This window comes from Orbicella franksi, chromosome 3 (genome assembly GCF_964199315.1).
Source record: "Orbicella franksi chromosome 3, jaOrbFran1.1, whole genome shotgun sequence".
NCBI classification, from domain to species: domain Eukaryota; kingdom Metazoa; phylum Cnidaria; class Anthozoa; order Scleractinia; family Merulinidae; genus Orbicella; species Orbicella franksi.
This window is the reverse complement of record NC_138147.1, coordinates 7,148,538-7,172,654: the sequence shown is the minus strand read 5'-3', so window position 1 is coordinate 7,172,654 and position 24,117 is coordinate 7,148,538. Positions and strand designations below refer to the sequence as shown.

The 24,117-nt window shown below is 38.6% G+C and overlaps 3 protein-coding genes across 4 annotated transcripts in view; all 3 read left to right on the top strand.

The window, feature by feature from the left end:
* The window catches only part of LOC145480541 (BTB and MATH domain-containing protein 38-like), a 46,874-nt gene extending 30,006 nt beyond the window's left edge, over positions 1–16,868 (top strand). Inside the window, exons 3-4 of the mRNA XM_081458779.1 lie at positions 15,175–15,473; positions 16,237–16,868. Of these exons, the coding sequence (XP_081314905.1) occupies positions 15,175–15,473; positions 16,237–16,269 (332 nt within the window). The 3' untranslated portion in view covers positions 16,270–16,868. The remainder of the gene's footprint in view (positions 1–15,174; positions 15,474–16,236) is intronic.
* Positions 43–10,329, top strand: LOC145480976 (BTB and MATH domain-containing protein 36-like). Its single transcript, XM_081459326.1, has 3 exons — positions 43–141; positions 6,561–6,833; positions 8,926–10,329. The coding sequence occupies exons 1-3, from the start codon at positions 105–107 to the stop codon at positions 9,294–9,296; spliced, it is 681 nt and encodes a 226-aa protein (XP_081315452.1). The 5' UTR covers positions 43–104; the 3' UTR covers positions 9,297–10,329.
* LOC145480986 (kelch-like protein 24) lies at positions 16,316–22,758 on the top strand. 2 transcript variants are annotated; one of them, XM_081459341.1, is made up of 3 exons: positions 16,316–16,404; positions 20,568–20,840; positions 21,909–22,758. In XM_081459341.1, exons 2-3 carry the CDS (start codon positions 20,642–20,644, stop codon positions 22,532–22,534), a joined length of 825 nt encoding a protein of 274 aa, XP_081315467.1. In that variant the 5' UTR covers positions 16,316–16,404; positions 20,568–20,641; the 3' UTR covers positions 22,535–22,758. The 2 variants fall into 2 exon arrangements, with proteins under 2 accessions (XP_081315467.1, XP_081315466.1); XM_081459340.1 differs by lacking the exon at positions 16,316–16,404 and adding an exon at positions 17,479–18,908.
* Positions 22,759–24,117: the final 1,359 nt, after the last annotated feature.

The following is a 24,117-nucleotide window of genomic DNA, read 5'->3' as shown; positions in this document are numbered from 1 at the left end:
GCCCCTGTGCGGGACCCAACTTCCAGTGTCACGCGTGTCATGGTATACACCTCTATCCTTGTGTAATCCTTGTGCAGAACGCGCTTTGCGACTACTGTGTAAAGATGGCATGTAACATCGAGAAGACAAACGTTGCAACTGGTGAGTAAACACTGGAATTACTGGAAAATTTGAAGTACAACTTCAAGTTGTGATCGCTTGTGAAATGTAAAACGTTCTTTGTCATTTTAATCCGTAAAATCATTGAATCTAATAAGGCCCAATCGTGCTCCAGCGCAGCCTCTGCCATGCCGAACTAAATTCAGGAATTTATATTTATATTTAAAGTTCGACAAAAGCAGGGTAGAAGTAGGCGTCTGAATCAAACTTTTAAATTAAGTTCGGCAAGCAATAAAGTTCAGCAAGCTCTGCCGTTCTATACGACGCTGGTACGGCAGCGATTCAACCGTCGTGCTTTTTCGGCGCCAAAAAAAATTCATAAATTATTAATGTATTTTGGCGCGATTGAGTTCCCGCGGGGAGAACTTTACGAAAAGAATTGAAGCTTTAGTAAATCCTGAATACTGTGGCACGACGTCTGAAACAGAGTCGTGTTTCCCCCGTGCTGTAGCCGAACCTAATTAAACTTTGAGTTCGGCACGGCACCCTTGTGAGATAACTTTAAGAATTCCTAGGAATTCCTAGGAAAAAATTCCTAGGAATTCCTAAGAATTCCTAGGAATTCCTAGGAATCTAAGGTGTGAATTTTCACGGTAATTCGGACTCGGAATTCCTCGGAATTCCTAGGAATTCCAAGTTTACATAGAGCTGACTTGGAATTCCTAGGAATTCCTAGGAATTCCAACCGAAATATACTCACCTTGAAAATTCCTTAAAATTCCCAAAAATTCCTAGGAATTTCTGAGAATAACTTGGAATTTGTAGGATTTTTTGAGAATAGGTTGGAATTTTTGGGAAAATCTGAGAAAAACTGGGAATTTTGTATCATTTGTAGGCCAGACAAAATTTTGATGATAAATGCCCAGCATTAAAATAACAAATAAAGTCACTGATATCACATCAAACAGGTTTTAAATGAATGGTTTATTACATTGGCTCTCATGAATTTAAACATAAGAATAATCATCCTGTTTCTTTTTCACTACATCAAGAATCAAAAAACTGAAAACAGATATGAAGGTCAAACTTTTACATGTTTGATAAAAAGAGAACTTTTTCAGATAATTTACTTACTTTTTTAGTTTACAAATCCAACAATTTTCCATACACAAGATTTTACCTTAAATTATTGTTATTGTGTGGAACATATCTGGATTTTCATGATTGTAAGGAATCAATGATAAGAACAAAACTGAGACATTCCTTAAAATTAAAAAAAGGCTGAGTTTGGGCAAACTTAGCTGCTGTTCAGTTATTTGTGTTGATTCTGCAGCTAGCCTCTTCATCTTCATCTTTGTTGTATAACACCTAAAACAAAATTTAAAAAAATACATTACACTGCGATATATATGAGGTACTGTAAGACTGAGATCCAAATATTTATGTGCTCACAGTTTAATACATGCAGCTAATTAAGGCCTGACTGTAAGCTGGTTGAAATGTTGAAAGAGAAGACTTGATAATTGTGAAGGTGCTTGTATACTATTGATAAATATGTTACATAAATCTTGAGCTTACAGTAGACTAAATCAAGGTTTTCCTTCTTCTATAAGTGTATCAACAACCCTCGAATTGGAGGATATATATCACGGTTTTTAGCCAAATTTAGACATTAGAAATATTAAAAAAGACACTTAAAACATTAAAGGAACATTTAAATAATAGAGTAAACGCAAAAGAATATACGGATGGACAAAAATTGAAGATCAACACGGATTGCCATACAGTCAGGCTGAAACACACAGGAGACATATCAAACTCATGCAGACTGTGGCTGCCTCGTTGGAGTTTTTGTCAAGAACTTGACTGGGATCAGCGAGAACTGCTATATTTGTTTCGTTTGAACAAGTGTGGCGAGAGAAACGACTTGTTATTCGCAAATCAAATTGTTTAGGCATGCCCTCTGGGCAACCTAAATTGTTTCAACCTTGCTTTAGCCAGAATTCATTTCATGTCATGACTGAGTGACCCGCTCGTGTATGATTCGTGATGACAAAGTTCATTCAAAAGCTTTTGTCTAACTAAAAGAAGTTACTTTGTATAATATAGGGTTACTTGAATTCGATTACTCACCAAATAGTTTTGTATACAGCTAATCTGCCCTTTGAATTTTTCCCCGTTGCAACATCCACAGTAAGACCTTCTTTTAGCTCCAAATCTTCGCCAAGAATAACGTGTTTCTCGTTAATGACACTCACGCTGTTTTCTTCTAGTCACAGGACCACAGCAAAAACCATTTTGATATAATTTTGGAAGTGAAATCTACTAATACGCACGAGTGATCAACCGTTACGCTGAATTCAAAGATGGGCGCCAAAAGAGAATGACTAACGCGATCTTTGTCACGTTCAGTCACGAGGATAGTCACGTGAAAATTTGCGTGCTGTGATTGGTTCAGTTGATCAGTTGAGGAGAGAATGGAAACTGGAGAAGAAGGAGAGAGAGACTGGCTACGAGTTGCCAGACCAGTCGCTTTCGATGGTAAGTCTGCTTCCCTTTCCACGCTGTTTTGGTGGTCTTTTGAAAGATGGGTCGTGCTTCAAAAGGAAAAAACTACACAAACTTTTTACGAAGAAATCGAGGAAAATGGAACGTACTTTAACTAGTTGATCTGTTCCCGACGGTTGGCAAGATAACAAAGGATCGTGAGGCACTTAAATCAAGTTCACTGCAAAGGTAAGGAATCCAATTTTATAGGGATTTTCTGTTATGATAAGCTATAATTCTAAATAAATCAAACTAAGCAATGCATTGTGTGCTCTTTGAAAACCCCAAAAGCCGAAATTCACCTAAAAGGTTTCAGATCGACCTGAGAAAACGAGATAAATTCTGCGAAATAAGCTTAAGCTTGTTGTAAGTCCACCAAATCTATTTTGAGAGCCCACGTGTTTCAACACCCAGTCAGCACAATGCAGCAAGTAGAAATTCATTTCCTTTGAATTATTTATAAGGATTAACATTATATGAGATCTATAGTCTTTTCAATACATCAAGATGTAGGTTTTTTTTAATTTGTCATTTATTTATGTCAGTTATTTATTTGTTTCCCACTGACTCATAATCTTTTTTATTCTTTTGATTTTGTTGTGCCATGAATTAAAGTGACCGCAAGGACAAGGAAATACAAGAAACATATTGATGATCCCACTATACCCATACCAAAACCTACAAGATTTGACCACATAAATTGCTTAAAGCAGTTTTCCCAGGGCAGTTGATGTCATCTCCCTCTCTTGCATCACTTTTTCCTGGAGATCATTTCCAGCACCATGAACAGAACACCTCAGAGTTTTCAGCTCGCCTGAGTGAGATGGCTGTTTCCTAAAGTCATAAAGGATCAAGTCAAAAATTGTTCAACAGTGGGCTGTGATGGGTATGTGTGTGAATCTACAATTATATTAAATATATACATGCATATGTATACTTTTGGTTTTATCGAAATTGTAAATAATATATATACATTTATGCTGACAGGAATTTTTTGCTCAATCTATTTATCAAATCTGAGAGCATCCATTTTTCTATCAGTTAAACTCTGGGTGTTTGATTTAAGGGTCCATACGGGCACATATACACTAACAAATCAGGTTGGATCTAAAAAGCAATGTTATGAGTGCTATAGTTTTATGTCGAGTTGTCAGACTTAAACTGGAATTAATGTAGTAACATTTGTTTGTAAATAATTACCTTGGAGGTTGACAACAATAAAAAGGTATCGAACTGCAGGGAAATGATCCTGTTGATTTTTACTAATTCACAGAAACTGATTCATGCACTGAGTTCATCTTTAATTTTGACATTTTGGGAAATTTATAGAAATTTCAAATACAATATTTCATGTGTTTTAGCTGTTCCCAAAAATTGCTAGATATTCCAAACACATTTTTTAAAACAGTCTGGGAAATAATAGGAGTTCCTAGGAATTCCCAATAATTCCCAGTCATACTTTTCACTATTCCCAAATATTCCCAGAAATTCCAAGGTCTTGGATTAAATATAATTTGCATGGCTTGGAATAACTTGGAATTCCTAGGAATTCCCAATAATTCCCAGTCATACTTCCACTATTCCCAAATATTCCCAGAAATTCCAAGGTCTTGGATAAAGCATAATTTGCATGTCTTGGAATAACTTGGAATTCCTAAGAATTCCTAGGAATTCCTAGGAATTCCCAGACTACTGGGAATTTATTTCGCAGGGGCAGAGGCGCGATGTCTAAACTTGGCCATTAGGTGAGGCCAAATCGCCATTAAATGTGCGTTTTGTTCTTCCTGCATGAATGGAGTGTCCACATGCAGTGAAATTAACGTGAAAGAGATTTCAAGGTATTTTTTCCCGCAATATATACATCTAACTACGATCAGTTCCTGTATAAAGTACAGTTTATCGCACTTAGCTTTTCATGTAAAAATGCGCTCAAAATCCCCCCAAGAGACTTCATCCAATGTGATGGACATTTGTAAACTCACATACCTGCCAACTCTCCCGTTTTTCCCGAGAGTCTCCAAGTTTTTCATCAAATCTCCTGGTTTCCCGGTTAGAGCACCAAATCTCCTGGGAAATACCTGGACCGTGGCTTTTTCACAATTTTTTCATTAATTTCATTATTTTTGAGATTTCAGAAAGGAAAATAAAACAAGAAGTGGATTTAGTGCTCTTATTTGAGCTGTTCTTTATTGGAAAACATAGAACAGAACAATCAAATTGATATATATTTAACGAGTATCATAATTGGTCAGAAGTCAACCAATCAAATTGCATAATACATGGTACAGTGTAGAAAGTTGGCACGGTTTTTGCAAGCTGTTTACATCAGTCGAAGGGAAGAAGGCAGCATGTCTTTCGGTTCACTGCAAAAAGAATTCTCAGGTGCCCTTTCTAGACATCTCCAGAATTTTGTACTCTGGGGGTTGGCAGGTAAAATGACATTTTATGGAAAGTGAAACCTAGTGGTTCCACTCTCTTTTCAACTTTGTCATCACATTTTCGGGAACTCATCACAGACAATGTTGGAAGATTCCCTTGAAGATTCATGTGCGCACAAAATTCCCTCGTGGTTTCACTGCTGTTTCATTTTGTCATGTTCGTGGCCTGCTCCATACCACTGGCAAAGCACTCTGGTGCAAAATACCCCCCAACAACGCAAGCTGCAGTGCTGAGTAAAGCTTTTATCTAACACTCTCAGATTTGGCTCAACAAAGCTACAATGTATGTATCCTGCAAGAATGCTTATACCCCAAAAAATTCATGCACACCACCACTGCCAAGAAAAAAGTCATGCACATTCAGTGAGCTGACAATCAGTATGTTGCACAGAGAAAAAATATAATGCAAACCAATTATTGAGAAGAACTTTCCAAGTGCATGGTTAAAGGTTAAAAAAAAAATTGTGCCGTTACCAAGTCACCCAACACCCCCTCAAAGGTCAAAGGGTTCACCTCTTAGAGTAGACACAAGTGTCATTTTTCCTCATGTCATGACCACAAATGTTTCAGTGTGTCCCCCATGTACATGTAACACGTCGCCATAACTGTTTCATTTAAATTCTCACATTTCTATAAGCCTTTCCTCTTACCACCAGTTTGCACTGACCTTAAAAAGCCCCTGAAAATTTGGCAGACACTATAAAAGTCCTTGAAAGTGAAGAAAATAGTTCTTTCCTTAAAGTGCTTTGAAGTTTGAGTTTCAGTGAGAAGTCATTTAATGTTTGAGACTACAAGATAAGTACACAAGACCTTTCTTTAGAAAGCTGACCGAAGAATTTCAAAAAATATTAGTAATAATGAGATCCACCCTCATCTGTAAACATATACTATCAATGTGGGATCATACTACTTGTCAGCTAAAATCCTCTTAAGTTGGGAGGGGCAGCCAAGGGCATGGACAATGTAGGTCGAGAAAAAACACCTCAGTCTCAAAATGTCAATTTGATGATACTAGATTTCATTGATTATTATTTGACATACTTGACAGTGTAAGGTGTCCTTAATTCAGTACTGATGTGAAAGTCCTTGAAGAGTGCCAAAATTCTCCTTGAAATTAGTCCTTAAACAGTCCAGACAAAAACTTAGACCTTAAGGTCTCTTCCCTTTGTGGTGCAAACTATTAGGCCCCTTTTACGGTAGCATGATCTGGTTACTTAATGGTTGGGTCTTTGCAGAAATCTAGTCTATGTGCAACTCTCTTGACTTCTTGGGTTGCCACATTCTTTATTCTATTCAGTTCTTTCTAATCATCTTCCATATTAGTGGTATTTAGAGGCAAACACAGTTCTAGGTCCTTAAAATTGTCAATGCTTGATGGATTAACATCATATTTAGATTGAAAGGCCATGCCTCAGTTGGAGAGAGAGGAGGCATGCAGATAGTCCATTTAGTCCTAACTAGATTTTGTCTTTAAAGGCAGAGACCAAGCAGGAAAGAAGAGAAAGCACTGCTTTTCTGAACCCTGGGAAGATAGTGACGTAATTCTTGTGGTGGAGAATGAGAAGTTTCATGTTCACCGTCTGATACTGAGTATGAACTCTCCAGTTTTCAAGGCTATGTTCAAATCACAGTTTAAAGAAGCAACAGCCAATGAGATTTCACTGCCTGAGAAAAATGCCAGTGGAGTTCTGGACTTCCTGAAGATAATTTACGGTTCCCAATACATCCAAGAGCAAGCAAAAATTACAAGTTAGTATTTTTCCAGTGAAAGTTAACATTTAGGTGACACATTTCAGTTGAAAGTAATTATATCATGGTCAAGCTCCTGCATGTCGCAGGTGCGTGAGCCAAGCCCCATTGTTTAGAAAATTTGGTAACCCATCAAGCTAAATAATTTGGGTTGTGCCGTGATTTTCCCTCTGTCCGTACATGTGTCCATATGCCCCTTCATGTAAATCAATAAGCACTTAATGACTGGCCCTGAAGGGAAATAATGAGTTTTGTTCCCAGAGAACCTCAATGTTCCCCAAGGCAAAGCTGTGAGGGGTCATCTGCAGCTGAGTGTCGATTGATACCATATATGAACATCTTGATCAGTAGTCAATCAACATCCTGATTGATACTCAGTCAACACTCGATCAATACGTGATCAACTGTCAATTGATATTCGGCTGAGTGTCAAGCAACTCATATTTATGTATTAATTGAAAATCAGTCAACTGTCAACTGAGATGTCGATGGAGTGTTGATTAGGGGAGCAATGATTCATATTCCTTGCAATTCGATTCAATTTCGATTATTTCCTTTCGATTTCGATTTCAATTTGATTATGCAAAATATTAATGTTTTTTAATTCTTACAACATGATACACAATGTAAACAACATACAACCCTAAACCGTCAATTTTAGGATACAATGAGTGTGTCGCACGAGGTTTGCCCTATTTGGAAATTCTCAAGGGGTGGTAGAAGGGCAACATTTTTACCACGCAACACAAAATGGCGCACAAACTACAAACGCCTTTACTCGTCAATCAAAAACACATTTTAAAGAGTTCTGGATTTTGATATCACAATGTAATAACTCACTGAGGGCACTCTGGGAATGGTATGCAAAAATTCGAACCAAAATCAATAAGTGGAATCAAAGAATTGGGAATCCAAACAATCATAATTGCTATTAATAGAGAATTCAATTAATCGTTACACCACTAGTATTGATTGAGTATCAACTGAGTTGTCAATCGAGTGTCAATCGAGTGTTGATCGATGATATCGCTCAAGGGTATCAATCAGCACTTGACTGCGGATGCGTTTAGTACACATGATCACACAAAATTGCCGTGGTTTCTAGGAGCATGACTTGATCATGTGCTAGTCAGAAGTTAAAGTTGTTGTTTCCCTAGGGTCAGTTAGTGAGTTTTGTTTGCACTCAAAGTGAGTTAGTGAGTTTTGAGCAATGACACATGACACTTTCTCCAATCGGAAAACATATTTGAGGTGGGAGGTATAACAATGTGAAATGTAACACTGTGCAACAACCACATTCCTACGGCTTTTCCCTTAGATATTGGGTGGGGCGGGTTTACAGCATACATCTTTAATATTGGGTTTCCATGTTATGTTCAATTGACACCTCTCAAAACAAGGTATCCACTGACCAGTATTACGTGACCATATTGCGGGCTCATGTATAGAGCTCACCTATGCTTTTTTGGAGTTCACCACTGCCCACAACAGGTACAAGTTTTCGACTGGATCACAGGCTGGAGCCATGATGATGTTAATGACAGTGATAATAATAAAATGATAAGTATGCACATGTAGAAGACGCACAGTAACACCGTTGAGAGGTGTTTACCTCTGAAAATTGAAATTGTGGTTTAAAAAATTTAATGTTTTTGCCACTAGTTGATATGAAACAGTTTGACAGCTACAAAGTCCGCTACGAAAGTCACAAGTTTGACCTGAGTTAGGATCCAGCTGGATCCCTTAGGGAAGAAGTTGGGGATGAGTCAGTAAAACAGGCCATCTAGCTTCAGCCGACCAGAAACATGTCTGTATCAGGAGCCCATCACTCTCAGTATATATCATAATCACTAAAATTTGATTTTTGTCCCTTCATCTAAGAAGCATCCCTGCTTGTTTGAATCACGGTAAGGCATCTCTCTCTTTATTATCAATTACATCTTACGGACTTCTACTGTAGGTATTGCTTAGCTAGACTGTGAATGCATGTCTATTTCCAGGCAGCCGGAAATATGTCACTCTGCATTCGCCGGCTAGATATTGCTTCAAAGCTCAAAATTAAATCAAAGATATATACTTTTTAATGTTTTAGAGGAAAATGTGGAAGATCTTCTACAGTTAAGTGACGAGTATCAGGTAACACAGCTCATCTTCGACCCTTGTGTGAAGTTCCTCGAGGACCAACCTAAAACAAGAGAAAACGTTATGAAGATTCTGGCGATTGCAAACTTGTACAACCTGGAGAAAGTATATCAAAGCTGCATCGACCTGCTCAAGAATATGAAACTTGAGTCCCTTTCAGAAACTGTTCATTTGCAAGATCTCAACAACGAAAAGATGCAATATTACCTGACACAAAGGATTGAACGGTTAGAGACAGTTCTTGATGGGGTGTTCCCCCAGGTTTTTGGGTTAGTGTTTAGTTTGATGAGTCTCTTGCATGACTCTGGAGCAATGGTGTAATGGTGCAGTAAACATGTCTCTAAGGGTAAATTTAGAATGTACAGATCGTTGGAAATTAGAGAATGTATAGGCTGTCAAGGAATGTTAAAGTCAATTGTTGATGCAACCTGTTTTGTGAAGCATGGAAAAAAAGTCCCCTACCATGGACCCTTGGTTCATTTTGATAACAATCTGTTCTCTGTTATGCATGATCTCTTTAAGGGGATTAAGAAAAACTGAGGACTATCCTTTATAACAAGGAAGAAGTATTAGACAGACTGAGTTCTTAGTGAGCTGCATGCAGTCACACACTCTAATTGGTTTCGCATATTTCCATAAACGACCACTCTGCCTCTTAATTTTATCAGCTATGTGGGCTTAGGCCTATTCATAAGTACATGTAACTTAGTCACCGTTCAGTCTTTTTTTTCCAACCATGCTTGCAATAAATCTCCTCTGAGTTTATGCTGTGGGTGAAATTGCCCCTGGGGGGGGGGGGGGGACTCCCACTTAAAAAGGACGGAAATGCTCATCAGAAATTTTGAAAAGAGCCCCAAAGAGGTACCAAGATCCTGTTTTATGGGCGTGGCTTGAAATGTTTTCCACCCCTAAGAAGTACCAATTCTAAAATAAGACATTATCTCCTGTCATATTTTTTCAGCTCAATACCCTAAAAGGTGCCTGATAAGCTCCCACTGAGGACCTTTTGAGGCTGAATACCCTAAGAGGTACCAAAACCACTTTTTTTAACTCCTTAGAGGTACGACGAGCACCCCCGTCCTTTTTATGTAGGAGTCCCTTGTGGGGAAAGTGCCCCCAAAAACTCTGCAGAATTTTGAATCTTTGGTAGTTTTTAAAAGTATAGTTATGCTATCAGTGAGGCAACAGGAATCACTTTGCTGGTTTCGAGAGACCGTTAAGTCATACTGTTAGATGTGCGCTTTTGAGCTGTCACTTAGCTTGTAGTGTTGTTACTGTGCATTCCATTCTAGTCTTTGATGTTGAAGCTACAGATCTAGAAATACAGAAAAAGAAATTTGTTATATGAAACCAGAAAAAAATCAAGCGAGTACTCTTTGCCAATTTTAAACTCAAAGATTCTGACATTGAAAAGATTAGGTCTGTTTATTAACTCACTTTAGCCTTCTCTCATACTTTTAGTTATTTTTGGTAGATCGTAGTCTAAATAATATGTATTTATAATATTTTCTAATAGCATGTCATGTTTTCAAACTAGTGTGTATTGATGTTATTTCATTATTTTATATTTCATTATTAATTAAATTTAAGACATGACCCTCCTTCCCCCTTCCACCTAGATTAGCTAAGACTACCTGCGGGTTCATGCTACTATTGTGTTAAGTATTTTTGTTGACATTGTTTTTTAATAAAGTGTGCAAGAAAAATATGAGTGCCAATAGATTATTTCAGAGATTATTTCCAACATTTTAAATGGTGGGAAAACAAGTTTTAGTTAATTTCAAACAACTAGGGGATTGAAAGCGAGCTGCATTCAGTTGCATCAGTCAAATCAAAGAGAGCTCATCCCCCAAGCAATTTCCCTAAGCTCTTGCATTTTCGAAACAGTTTGATCAAATTCTCCGCTAATTGGTAGCATTTTAAATAACTCGCCACCTCACTAATAAGGGCGTCACAGGGTAATAAGCTCTCCACCCTCTACATGACAAATAAAGCTCCAACAAAGAAACCCTCGATGTATGACTTTTGTCCGTGTAGATTGAACTGAAAAACTGTGCCAAGATGGTTAAAGACACTTTGTTAAAGTCTCTACCGTTTTGCCAGCCTCATTCTTAAGCAAGGTCTTACAATTTGCCGTGTTCTATTCAAGTTTACTGCTCTTTATCACGTAATGAATTTTCCTCGTCCCTCGTCGGATGAAGAATTTCCTTCAACTGCGTATGTATGCTGGCCGGTGGAAGTGTTGCATGCCATCTATATCGATCTTAGGGTCAGACTGTTGCAAGGCGAAAGCAATGCTAGCTATATTTATAATAAGTTTCATTGACGACCTTAGTCAATGAAATTCGTGACTTCTTTAAATTTAACTCCCAGACTTTTACTTGGTCTTTTAATTTTAGGGTGTGTTCCACGTATTTTACTAAAAGGAACTGAGCAATTGAAGAACTTGCATAAAGTGCTCATAAGAATTTTTAAACACCGTTTAAACTTATGATCTACTTTGAAAGTGAAACAAGTGCCAGTTTATCAAAATTTTAAGTCCATATTGAAAGCATCAAGGAAACAAGATCTCACCAACAGTACAGAGGAATCGAAGAAAATTTGCCGTTACGATATATTAAACGGTTAGGAACTTTTCTTCACCAGTTACAGCAGGGGAAGCTGATTGAACCCGAGTTGAACGTTGTTTCAGGCAGCGGCGTTATTCCGATTTTGCTTACGACACACCATATAATCCATCAAATTAAAACGCCTTTTTAAAAATTATTTTTTAACCTTCTTAGTTCTCCTTTTAGAAAGAGCTCAAAACTGCTAAATGAACTAAGGAGCGCAAGAACACAGTCCATGTGCGTTTTACACGTAAAACTGTAAAAAACAAAACAAAACAAAACAAAACAAAGCAAAACAAAACAAAAAACAAAACAGATGGCGTGATTTAGATGAACTGGTCTCCAGTCTTTTCGTGAAAATGTGGGCGCCTGCTTCCAGTGTCACGCGATCTAACGAGTTTATACTTCCTTGTGCCAGTTGTGTAGAGAAGACAGAACGTGTACATAAATACCTTTCCGCTTTGCGACAGACAAATATACTGTACAAGGATGACGAGTAACATCGAGAAGACAAACGTTGAAGAGAAGAGAACTGAAAACGAAACTGGTGAGTAAATGCTGGAATTACTGGAAAGTTTCAAATACAACTTTCTGATCGCTTGTGAACAGAAGTGTTCTTTGTCATTTCAGTTCGTCAAATCATTGAATCTCAGGTTTGCTAGGCCAAAGCACCCATTAAATACGCGTTTCGTTTTACCTGCATGAATGAAGTGTATAGTGAAAAGAGATATCAAGGTAATTCGTTCCTTCGATACATCGATCGTGCTTTACAAAGGTCAGTTTATCGCGCTTAGCACCTCATGTAAAAACAATCAAATTCCCCCTTTTACACTTGATCCGAACGTGATGAAAATTTGTAGCGACATTTATATGGAAACTTAGAACTAATGAGAAGATTTCACTTTGTTTTCAACTTCGTCATTAAACTTCCGGGAACTCATAAAGGGCAATGTCGGAAGATTCCCTTAAAGATTTGTGGGTTGCGGAAATTCCCTTATGGATTCGCTTCCGCTTGCGTTCGTTATGTTTGTGGCTTCACAATGTTGACATGACGAACGCTGCGTTTTCCTCTGTACCCCGTGCCGGTATCTCAGTGTCATTCAATTGGAAGAAACACGTTCATGTTAATCGACGAAAAAAATATAGAGTTTTCAATTCCAATTTGAAGAAACGTTCCGGTTGTTAATACGAAATTATACCGGTTTAGTCTTACATCGCTACATCAGTGAACTGATGTCAAGCACGAATGGTGGCATAAAGCTTCCCTTTGTAAATTAAAGTGCCTTATCGTGAACAATTTGTGACACTGAACATATTATTGTACATTAAAATTTTGACTATTGGTTGACAAATTGAAGGTATACAATTTAAAAAACTTGGTCTCGCTACTTTTTTTGGGGGGGTCGCTATTTTCGGGAGGTCGCTACTTTCGGGGGTGTCGCTTCTTTCGGGGGGTCGCTACTTTCGGGGGTGTCGCTACTTTCGAAAGGTCGCTACTTTCGGGGGTGTCGCTACTTTCGGGGGGTCGCTACTTTCGGGGGTGTCGCTATTTTCGGGGGGTCGCTATTTTCGGGAGGTCGCTACTTTCGGGATTTACTAGCGGCCACAAAAAATTGACGTTAATTTCGGGGGGTCGTTACTATCGGAACTTTACGGTATATCTTCCTATATTAGAGAAGCCACAAGTGTCCGTCGTTTTTCCTCCCGTGGTGATTAGAAGTGTTCCGGTGTTTCCCCCACATGCACGTAACATGTCGTTGTGACTAATTAACAATTATTCACCGAAGTGGAGGTAAATATCCATCACTTTCACCGACACTGATGTGAATAATTGTTTTAGTTTATACCACACAAGATGAATAATTAGTGGACCAAAACGTTATTTTATGTGTGACAAGCGGTCGGAAATTTCAAAATCTCTCGCGCCGGCTGCTCGGAGGTGAATAGTACTTGCTAATCACCTCCGAGTTAACCAATCAGAGCACGCGAAAAGCACCATTCACTGGTGTGGTATATACTATTATAACATAACATGAAACCTTTACTTTGACACGATAAGAGTTAAAGCTACAAAGATTGTCGGGTCGTGTATACTACCGAACTAAAACACATTAATTGAAATATATGCATGTAAAATACTAAATATGGAGCTAAGATCAAAGTATCAATCTATAAAATATTAATTCAAGTCTCTAAAAATACACGTAATCACTATGTTTATATCGGGATGTGGACGCAGTTAACTGTCAAAAAGAAAGTCTTTAAAATACTCCTTGGTAATAAGTAGTCTTTTAATTTCCATAAAATTTAAATTATCTATTTCTGCATATCTCAACACCGGTTTCCGTAAGCCCGTCCTCTTTCCAGCGGTTTGCACAGTCTTTGAGAAGCCCCTGAAAATTTGGCAATACTTAAAAAGTGCTTGAAAATAAATATAATAGGTATCTTTCTTTTTATAGACTACAAGATTAGTAGACATGACCTACTTGAGAAAGCTGACGGCAAACGTTTTAAAAATATCATTACTATAATGAGAACCACCCATACCTTATTAAATGATAATGAGGGGTGGGGGTATACAGAGAGCATTTACAGTCGAACTTCCCTTAGGCGACCACCCAAAAGTCTAGGTGGTTGCTTATGGGAGGTCGTCGCTTACGAGACCTTGGACCATATTGCGTCAAAATTTTGCCTCATAAGCATGTGGTAACTGCAGAGACTTACCCCATGTTTTAAATTTTTAATTCACGTGAAAAGTCAATTTCGAGAAAAATCCGTTACTTCCCTTTAAGAAATTTCCGTTCCTTGTACTACCCAGGAGTACGTTAATGTTACAACACCCCATTATCCAATTTACGCTCTATTATCTGTCAAGTGGTCGCTTACGGGAGGTTAAAAACTAAAAAAAAAAATTAAACTTTTAGCCCTTGAGACCCTTGCGCCTCGTTTGAATGTTACATCACAGGTAACTGCACTAACAGCTGTTTATAAAAAAAAAACTGACCAAAACTGGATCATTGAATAATGTAATTTAAGAAATTTCATTGGCTTAGTCGTCATAGTATATGATCAGTTATACCATGTTCTATAAGTATGGTAAGCGCACGCGTAACTTTTTTGGGGGGATTGGGTGGGGGTGGGGGCGTTTTTTATTTTTTTATTTATTTTAGTTTTCCATATTTGGGTGGCTTTTTAAATAAAAACACATACAATTGTTCCTCTCGCACTTACTGGATATGAGATGATTATAGCAAATTAGTATCACCCAACTAGTGGACTAATGCAACTCCTGCATTTTAATTGGCTACGCTACTAGAAGACTGTTAGTAATAGCCCTCGAGTGGCGAAATTGGCGCAATCGAGCGTAACGCTTTCTTTCGTGTTATTCCCAAATAAATATTTCTTCAACTTGCATTTGCTACCTTTATTATTGCCTTTTCTGTCCGCTGTCTGCTTCGCGCCTCGTTATCTACCTATCATCTGAAATTTAACGCGCGCTCATGCATGCATTTAACGGACTTCACGGTGTTGCATCATTGCAAGACATTTCAGATATAAATAATAAACGGACTTTCTTTTCAATTTTTTAGTGGAAAATGTGGAAGATCTTCTACAGTTAAGTGACGAGTATCAGGTAAAACAACACATATTCGACCCTTGCGTGAAGTTCCTCGAGGACCAGCCTAAAACGAAAGGAAACGTAATGAAGATTGTGGCGCTGGCAAACTTGTACAATCTGGAGAAAGTACATCAGGGCTGCATCGACCTGCTCAAGAATATGAGACTTGAGTCCCTTTCAGAAACTGTTCATTTGCAAGATCTCGACAAGGAACAGACGCAATATTACCTGACACGAAGGATTGAACGATTAGAGAGGTTTCTCGACGAGGTATTTCCTCAGTTTTTTGGGGTAGTGGCGAGTTTGGTATTCCTGATCTTCGAATCTAAAAATAACCAGCTTTGGTGCGATAAGCATGTCAGAGGGGGGAAATTTAAAAGATGTATTTCCATGGAAATGATGGCAAAATGTTCAGGCTGTATGAGCATGTTAAGTGCAATGGTTGGAGCAACCACGTATATGAGTTTTAATCCGAGACAAGAAATTCTACCCTGCCATGGGGGCAACAACCATTTTAATGCCGATCTGTTCTCTGTACTGGAGAATTTTGTCAAGTTGACAGGGAAAATAGTGACATTTGATGGGTAACAGAGAAGCTACTGATTGAGTATTCCGTGAGTATTCAGTCGCGCATTCTAATTGGTTTTTCATATTCTCATCATGACGAGCACTGAACTTTATATTATCTATTGTTACATGGGTTTATCCGTGTTCTAATTAACCTTTGCATTTTTTACATTCAAAAAATCACTAAAACACATCGCAAGTGCTTGTTTCTTTCTTAATTAGAGGAAGCTGTACTGCACGACTAAACTCTATCATTATCACAGAATTATTAATAGATTTGAAAGTCCCTCGAACATTTCTCTGAATTTTACGTAATTTGTAGTTTAAGTAGACCTAAGTATAGTTATGCTATAAGTGAAGCAACAAGTGATAGCTGTATGCACGTTTTAGACGGTCGAATTTCTTTAACTGATAGGTTACCATTTTGAGTCGCCATTTGTAATTTTACATGGCCACTCTGTTCTAGAGTGGATGCTGTGAAACAGAAAAAAAACAATGAAAACATGATTATTATGAAGACAGTAGCAAGAAAAGCCCGAGGGCCTATAGATGGCTGAAATAGATGGCCGAATGGTGAGAATACTGAGCACGGGATGGAATTAAAAGAGAGCTGCATTCAGCATCAGTAATGAAGGTAATAAGGAAAATGGGAAATTTCACTTATGTTACCATGGTAACCCTTGCAATGTATCATTCAAATCCAAGGGCGCCCTGCCCCCAGGTTTGACCTAAGCATTTTGATCAGATTCTATAATAAGGTGGTATTTCTTTAAAAAAAAAAATACCTCACCACCAAAACAGTTTGGACGTCACAGTGTATCAAAATCTCCACTCTCTAAAACAAATGAAGTCCCAAATGAAGAAACCTCAGATGTATGATTTTTGTCCATGTAGAGTGGAAAAAACATTTTGCAATAATCAAATAGGAGCTAATGGGCATTACGAATTAGCTGATATAAGGTAGTACCAACAAGAAACGTGTCATCGAATAACAAATAAAATTTAAAATCAGTCTACTCATTTTGTATTTGTTGCATTTACTATCAACGCAAAATGTCCATGGCAAAGTAAATCGGTTACTGATAATAACTAGTACATCTTGACAAATTTATTCGCCTGTCTGAAATATGGCTTAATTGGCCAAGCAGGGAGTCAAGATAGCTAGATATTACCAAAGGTATTTTTTGGCTTGTTTATGGACCAAGTGTGACCGTGAGAACGAGCCTGTCAAGATGGTAGACAGTTTGTCAAAGTCCCTACCATCTTGGCAGCCTCATTACCATGCATGATCGTACGCATTCAAATTTCCTGCTCTTTATCACTTTATTAAGTTTTCTCACGAGGTTTCGTTCCCTGGTTGGGTGAATAATTTTCTTCACCTGCTTTTTTTTTGGCGGCTGGTGGAAGTGTTGCATGCCATCTTAGGATCAGACAGTTGCAAGGCAAAAGCAATGCTAGCTATGTTTGTGATATGTTTTTATCGCCACTAACGACCTTTGTCGATGAAAGTCGTGGCTTCTTTCAGCCAGAGCTTAAATATTAAAAAATTCTTAGGTCTAAAATCCTAATATTTCTTTCCCAGTTGCAGCTGGTGTTAAGGTTGAACCCAGGTGGGACGTTGTCTCATTATCAGACAATGGCGTTTTATACGATTTTGCCTATGACTCACCGTCTAATCTTTATCAAAACGGCTTTTTAAATATTCTTTTTTTTAACCAGTTCATGCCGTGATTCCCCTTTTAGAAAGAGCTCAAAATTGTTAAATGACCTAAGGAGTGCAAGTACACAGTCCATGTGCGTTTTCTTTAAAATTTGAGGTTAAGCACAATTTCAGATAAAAATGCTATTTGAAAGAAATTAACTTTGACTTAAGTTTATTAAGACCTCAACAACAACGAGGTCTTCGGCCTCATCAGTCATCAGCTATCACCTCATAGATATTTAAAGCTCACTATGTATTTTGTTTAACAGAGGTACGGCTTTCAGCGTGTCCCCTCTTTCATGGTGGCTTCTATTAAGGATAATATAGAGTCAAGGGGTGGGGAGGGGACTTCCGACAACAACATGGGTCACTGTTTTTCCCCAGGTCTTTCCATCCCTAGCCCTTGTGGACCCTCCAATTGACCTACACTTAAGGCGGGGGTACACCTGAAAACACACCATTTTTGCTAACTTTTTTCATGGCTAAGATTTAATTCCAAACCATGGCAAGGTATACATTTCTAGAAAGGTTAAAGCCCAAAGATTATTTTAAAAAATGTATTTTGTACCCTAGAACTGTGTTGTAACCTGACACCGGCTGATTAAACCTGACACCTGCTGAGGAATGCTAGGGCTTATTTAAAAAAAGGTAACTCCCACAAGAATTGATTAAAATGAATAATTTTTACGTTTTTTAAAAGAAGGCAAATAGTTACTGTTTTAAGCATAGAAATTTTTGAATAGTTAAAAGCACGTGAAATGGCGACCAGTCAGATCTGATACAGAAAATCCGGCGTAGACCAGCATACGTTTCAATGCATAACTTCTACAAAATACACTGGGTGGTAAAGTTCTATGCTTAAAACACAAAACCTACTTAGAACAACAAATCCTGAAAATTTCAGCTCAATGGAACAAATCCTTCTCAAAATATCTTTTCTCAAAGGCGAAAATAACTCGTCTTGAGAAAACGAGCTTTGAACTTACAGTAAAAGAAATGTTACTCAAAATAAAACTTTAATACCTTAAGATTCAAATTCTGACGAAAACAAAAATTCGATCTTTTACAGAATTTTCAGGTGTACCGCCGCTTTAAAATCTGACAGGGATCAAACATGCACTTTCCCTTCTCAACTGGTTTGGCTCTTGTATAAAGTTGCCAGGTATTCTGATTGTACAGAATCCTGCAAAGAGCGTCAGAGTAGGAGGTCAGGCTAGTAAAAGGAATATTTCCTCCTACGAGAACTGGAGACGAGTTAAATGAGTGACGCGATCGAAGATTACCATTAATGCTCCGTCGTGCACACCAGGGGCGCATTTAATGTACTTTGCAGCGTTGTATATTTTCGCAGCAAACCGGCTGGCAACAAGCGATGGCACACAGCTCTCTTAGACCAAGCGAGGAGATTAATGTTGAAGTAGGCAGTGAAGTACTTGGTAAGTTAACAGTACTGAAATTCGTCAGACTTGAGCATCTCCTCGTGTTCGGTTCAGGGTTACCAAAAGACCGACATTTAGGAAGTTGCTTGCTAACTTTGGCGGTAAAAGAGGGAGCGTAAATGTGCGTTCTACTTTTCGTTGTATTGTTTAATTAAAAGACATAGTTACGTCTGTTTAGCTTGTAATGCCAGGAGTGCTAATCAACTGAGGGAAATTGTAGGGGTTAATACATGTACTTTCGTGAGAAAATTATCATAGTAAAAAGTTATATGAAATACTAACTGTTGGTAAGGGCAAAGCTTCGCCTTCAGTTGAGATATTTGTTCCGACCTAACTTATTTAAACTTCTGCACATCATTTTCTCCCTTATTCCTTGATGACTCTGTTTGCCAATTCGACTGACATTAAAACACGGCCACGAAAGCGCGCATCGACGGGGTTGTCTATATTAAATGCAAATTGCAAGTTGATTTCTGTGCCGCTTAATTTTAGTCTTTTTATATACGATGTTTTTAAGGGATCAGCAGTAACAGCGTAGCGTGTTCTAAAAATACACCGTCTCCTCCTGACATTGACTTCCTTGCTCGAAATTGTACAAAAATGGTGTTTTAGCCGGGGAAATGTTTTCTCGTGTTACTTTCGTGACTTCTTAATTCCTCGCTATCCAGTTCAGTGAACCGAATCAAGCAATCATTCGTTGTCGGTTTTATCCCAGGGAAGGCGGACTCCCTATAATATATAGAGTGTAAAGGGAGGTTCCGTCCGAAAGGTGTACCTTTAACAGGCTGGAGGTATATTGAAGGATAGGGAAGTTTCACAGGGTAGAAAAAAGGGTGGGAAAACTGTTATTTAGGTGTTTAAAATATGGTATTTATTTCCCGGGAGGTAAATAATTTTATGTGACTTTTTAGTGTCAGTTGCCAGTTTAGGACAGCGGTAAACATGCTCAACAATTCCAGATTGCTGTCCTCTCTTCCTTTAGTTCTCGGAGCAAAGCAGCGAGTACACTTACCCAACCACCCACCTCACCCACCTCTCGTAGATATGATGGGTACCCATTCACCTTTGCTGAGAATGGCTGATATATTTAGAAATATTTTTTATGCTGTAGTTTCGTTTTGTAGAATAAACGGTCCTCTGGGTGGCCAAAAATGGCAACCACAAGTGTCTGCTTCCACTGCAGGTTATAAAAAAAGTATAATTAGGCCTAGCGCATAAAGCGCCTTTTAAAATATCTTGCTAAGAGACGTACCAAACGTCCAATTCATCCCAGTATTTTTGGCAAAAACAATTTTTTACCTCTCCCCTGTCTACCGTTGGGATATAAAAAGAGTGCCATTTTGTATGGAAGGGTGCAAAAGGGTTGGTTTTTCTGTGAAAATAGTACAAAAATGGGTAAATGTTTTGACCCTGGGGACGAAGACTCCCCGCATGTTGAGAAGCACCCCGGAGGTCTTATTCTTCCTGATTTTAAGCACTTCTTCCCGTCTTCCACTCTCCGTGATACCACTTTTCTTGTCCCCTGACCTCTTGGAGAAAATATACACTCAGAAAACTAGGAAAACATATAATATACCACTCCAAATTGAAGTTTGAGCTAACTGTGTCAAGCCACCATTAAAAGTCCATAAATTGGTTTCTATTTTATTCAATCAGAGTCCAAAGAAGAAGACGTTTGTGAAGACCAGAAACTCAATCATCGCTTTTCTGAGCCGTGGGAAGATAGTGACATGATTCTTATTGTGGAAGATGAGAAGTTTCATGTCCATCGTGTAATCCTAATTGTGAACTCGCCAGTGTTCAAGGCCATGTTCAAATCTGAATTCAAAGAGGCAACAGCCAACGAGGTTCCACTGCCTGAGAAAAAAGCCAATGAAGTACTGGACTTTCTGAAACAACTTTACGTGCAAGAACGAGAGGAAATAACTAGTAAGCAGAATATGTACATATGCCGTCGTATTTCACGTTTTCTAGAATACGCAGAATGTGGTTTTTCTGTGCTGTTGTTTTGCAAAAATGGCAATAAAATGAACAAAGAATTATACGCATCCGTACACAGCCATTGTACTCTTTGCCGTTGCCGTTGTGTTTTGCTTATTTTTAAACTCTTTAGAAAAGAATGAACGGTTGGAGAATGAACAGCCAAACTAGCACAAAGCAAACGAAAGCCCAGCCGAATAAATAGACAGCTAGGAGTGCAGCAAACATCTGTGCTATGAAATGTATTTTGAAAACCATATTTCCCGCCATTTCTTCTCAGGCCAGATTTGATATATCAATATTCTAGTATGACTCCGAGGCCTTCAGGACAAACTTCTATATTTGGTGGCGTTTTCTTTGTTTCCAAGTCTGTTTTAAGAATTTAAGGGGCGAAAGAAATAAACTTAAAGCCTCGGATCTATGCTGGAATATTCATATATCGAACGTGGCCCTATTGCGAGAATGTCGCTAGGGCTGTCCACGCATGTCTAAAAATATACCTTAGGGATTACCTCGGTTAGAGGACCCATATGGGGGATTCACTCACTTACCTTGATAATATCTTGTTGCTGTACGTTGTTGTTGCCTCAATGCAACTAGTGGTCAATTTAGCTTTACGGTTTTGATTGGACAAGGTTTACTCCATGACCTAATTACCAAGGTAATCCCCTCAAATCAATTTCTAGATCACACCTAGTTTCGAAACTTGAAAAAGCCAATCCTGTAAGGTGAATTTTGCTCACTTTGATAGCCCCGGAGCCGCCTTTATGCGCGCATTTTCATCTTCCAGGAAACAATCCGCGCAAAGCGTGGGGTCACATAGCCTGCCGGAGAACTGGACACCATCTCTTAAAATAGCATAGTAACTTAGAAATACTGTACGGCCTTATGGGGAATTAACTCTACCCTTCGTTCTAATTAAGATACAGCTCATCAGTAATGTTTCACGTCTTGAGTGATTCAGTGAATTGCTCAAGTATTTATTACAACCTTCTTTTCTCTTTTTTATTAACTTAGTGGAAAACGTGAAGCATCTTCTCAAGTTAAGCGACGAGTACCAGGTAAAAGGCATTTTTGAGCAGTGCGTCAAGTTCCTCGAACATCAGCCAAAAACAGAAAGAAATGTAATGAAGATTATGAGACTTGCAAGCTTGTACAAGCTTGGCAATGTTCTTGAGGACTCCTACACCACGATAAGGGAAATGAAACGTCAGTCCATTTTAGAAGCTACCCAGCAGGAAGCTCTTGACAAGGAGACCTTGCAAAATATCATGTCGCAAAGACTTGAACGGTTAGAAACGTTTCTCGACCAGTTGTATCCTCAATTTATTGGGGTTGTAGAATGTTGTTTCTGGCTCTGTTCTAGAGCAGACACCTTGAACAAAAGTGTCACTTGGTGTCCTTTACATTTCACCAACGGTAAATCACACTCTGCCGATATTGTTAAACGTCTCAAGGAATGTCCAGTTTGCAAGCAAATGTTGCTTACAATAATTGGAACAACTAAGTCAACTAAGGAATACTGGGATCGTGCTAGTTCATCACACAAGCGTGAGATTACCTATAATTACGGTGGCAATTTACATTTTGACGAAGCTTTGTCATCTTTGATACAGGATTTCTCTAAGTTGATAAAACATTAATTGCCACACAAGTTTCAGCTAGTAAGTGGAATCACTTCTGGAAAGCTTCTTGATATCTTGGACAATTTAAAACACTTTTATCTTATACTAGTTTGAAGTAGGGGGCGCTACTAAGTGTTGATGGCCCAGGCGCCAAATTAATTTGTTGAGTAAGGTCTGTACGAGGTCGTAACACACAATTTTAGTAAGCACATCACTTTGCCATTGATGGAAATAATACAACAACATTACGACAGCTACAAAGTAAAACAAGCTAGCGTTATATTCTTTGAGGGCGATAACCGAATGCTGCTGTCGTTATAGCGGAGCTCCGGGGGCCCGAAGGGCCGCCAAGCGGAGCCCCATACTCATATAGGTATTAAAAGGAAACCCATGAGTTGATTTTCTCATGGTTATCATGGCTAGCGGTATTGCTCGTGGGCGCGTGCGCACGACGGCGACGACGACGACGGAGTCGCGCAACATGGCGGCCATACTCCAATAGGTTGACAGAGACTTAGTTTGCCGTGTACTTCTTTAATATTGGACATCCATGTTATGATCAATTGACACCTGTCAAAACAAGGTATCCGCTGACCAGTATCACGTGACCATATCGCGGGCTCAAGTTTACAGATCATCGAGGTCACGTGTTTTTTGAAGTTGACTGCTGACCAAGTGCTGGTTTTCGATTGGATCGCGGGCTCATACCAGCTTAATTTGAAAACAGGGCGGGATTGTTTGGAAGCCGGTTGACGCTAACCCAGGATTAAAAGTTAACCGAATTATAACTTTTTGTTCTATACAAATGTTTTTTTGCTGCTTTGTTTTGTGTATATGGTGATTATTAACAGAAGGCCAAACAATATACAGAAAACCTCACTGCAAAGTTACATGAAATCAAAATTCTACCTTTTCCTGGGTTAGCCTAATCGGGCTCTGAACAATCCGGCCCAGGAGCTACGCTTTTAGGCTGGCCTAAATCTATATATTAGTGTACTGTAGAAGGATTGTAGATGTAAAAGCTCCGCTTTCAATCGAAAGTAGGTTGTCTAAAGGATAAGCCTATTAAAAGGTTTTCAATTCTTACGGTATCGCCAGTTTACGGGTGCGTTGCACAAGACTAATTTTAGGAAAGTGTTCGAACCATTATCGGGGGATATCTATGAATGAGGTGTGACTGATAGCTGAGAATTGGTTGGATTTTAACTGTCAGCTGACAAATAGTGCGTTTTTAAGATTATAGCTGATCCGAAATCTGCAAAATTTATCGATAACTTAAGTCCTGGCCAAACGATCGTGTTGGGTGTTGTTGGCTCAAATTTGAAAATGGTCAAATTTCTCATGCAACATTTGTGGATGCGCAATAGCTCGATTTTCAGTACCCAACATAGAGAAACACGTCGCAACAGGGTGGCCAAACGCGCGTCACATGCTTCACCCAACAATGTTGCGATATTTTGCGTTCAAATGTTGCGATCGTTTGGCCGGGGCTTTCACTGAAAACCAAGAGACGATTGTAAAGCTTATGGAACCAAGAATGACGTGAAATTAACTAGCGCATAAGTTAAGTGCAAATAAAGCCTGTTTCATTATTAAAGTGG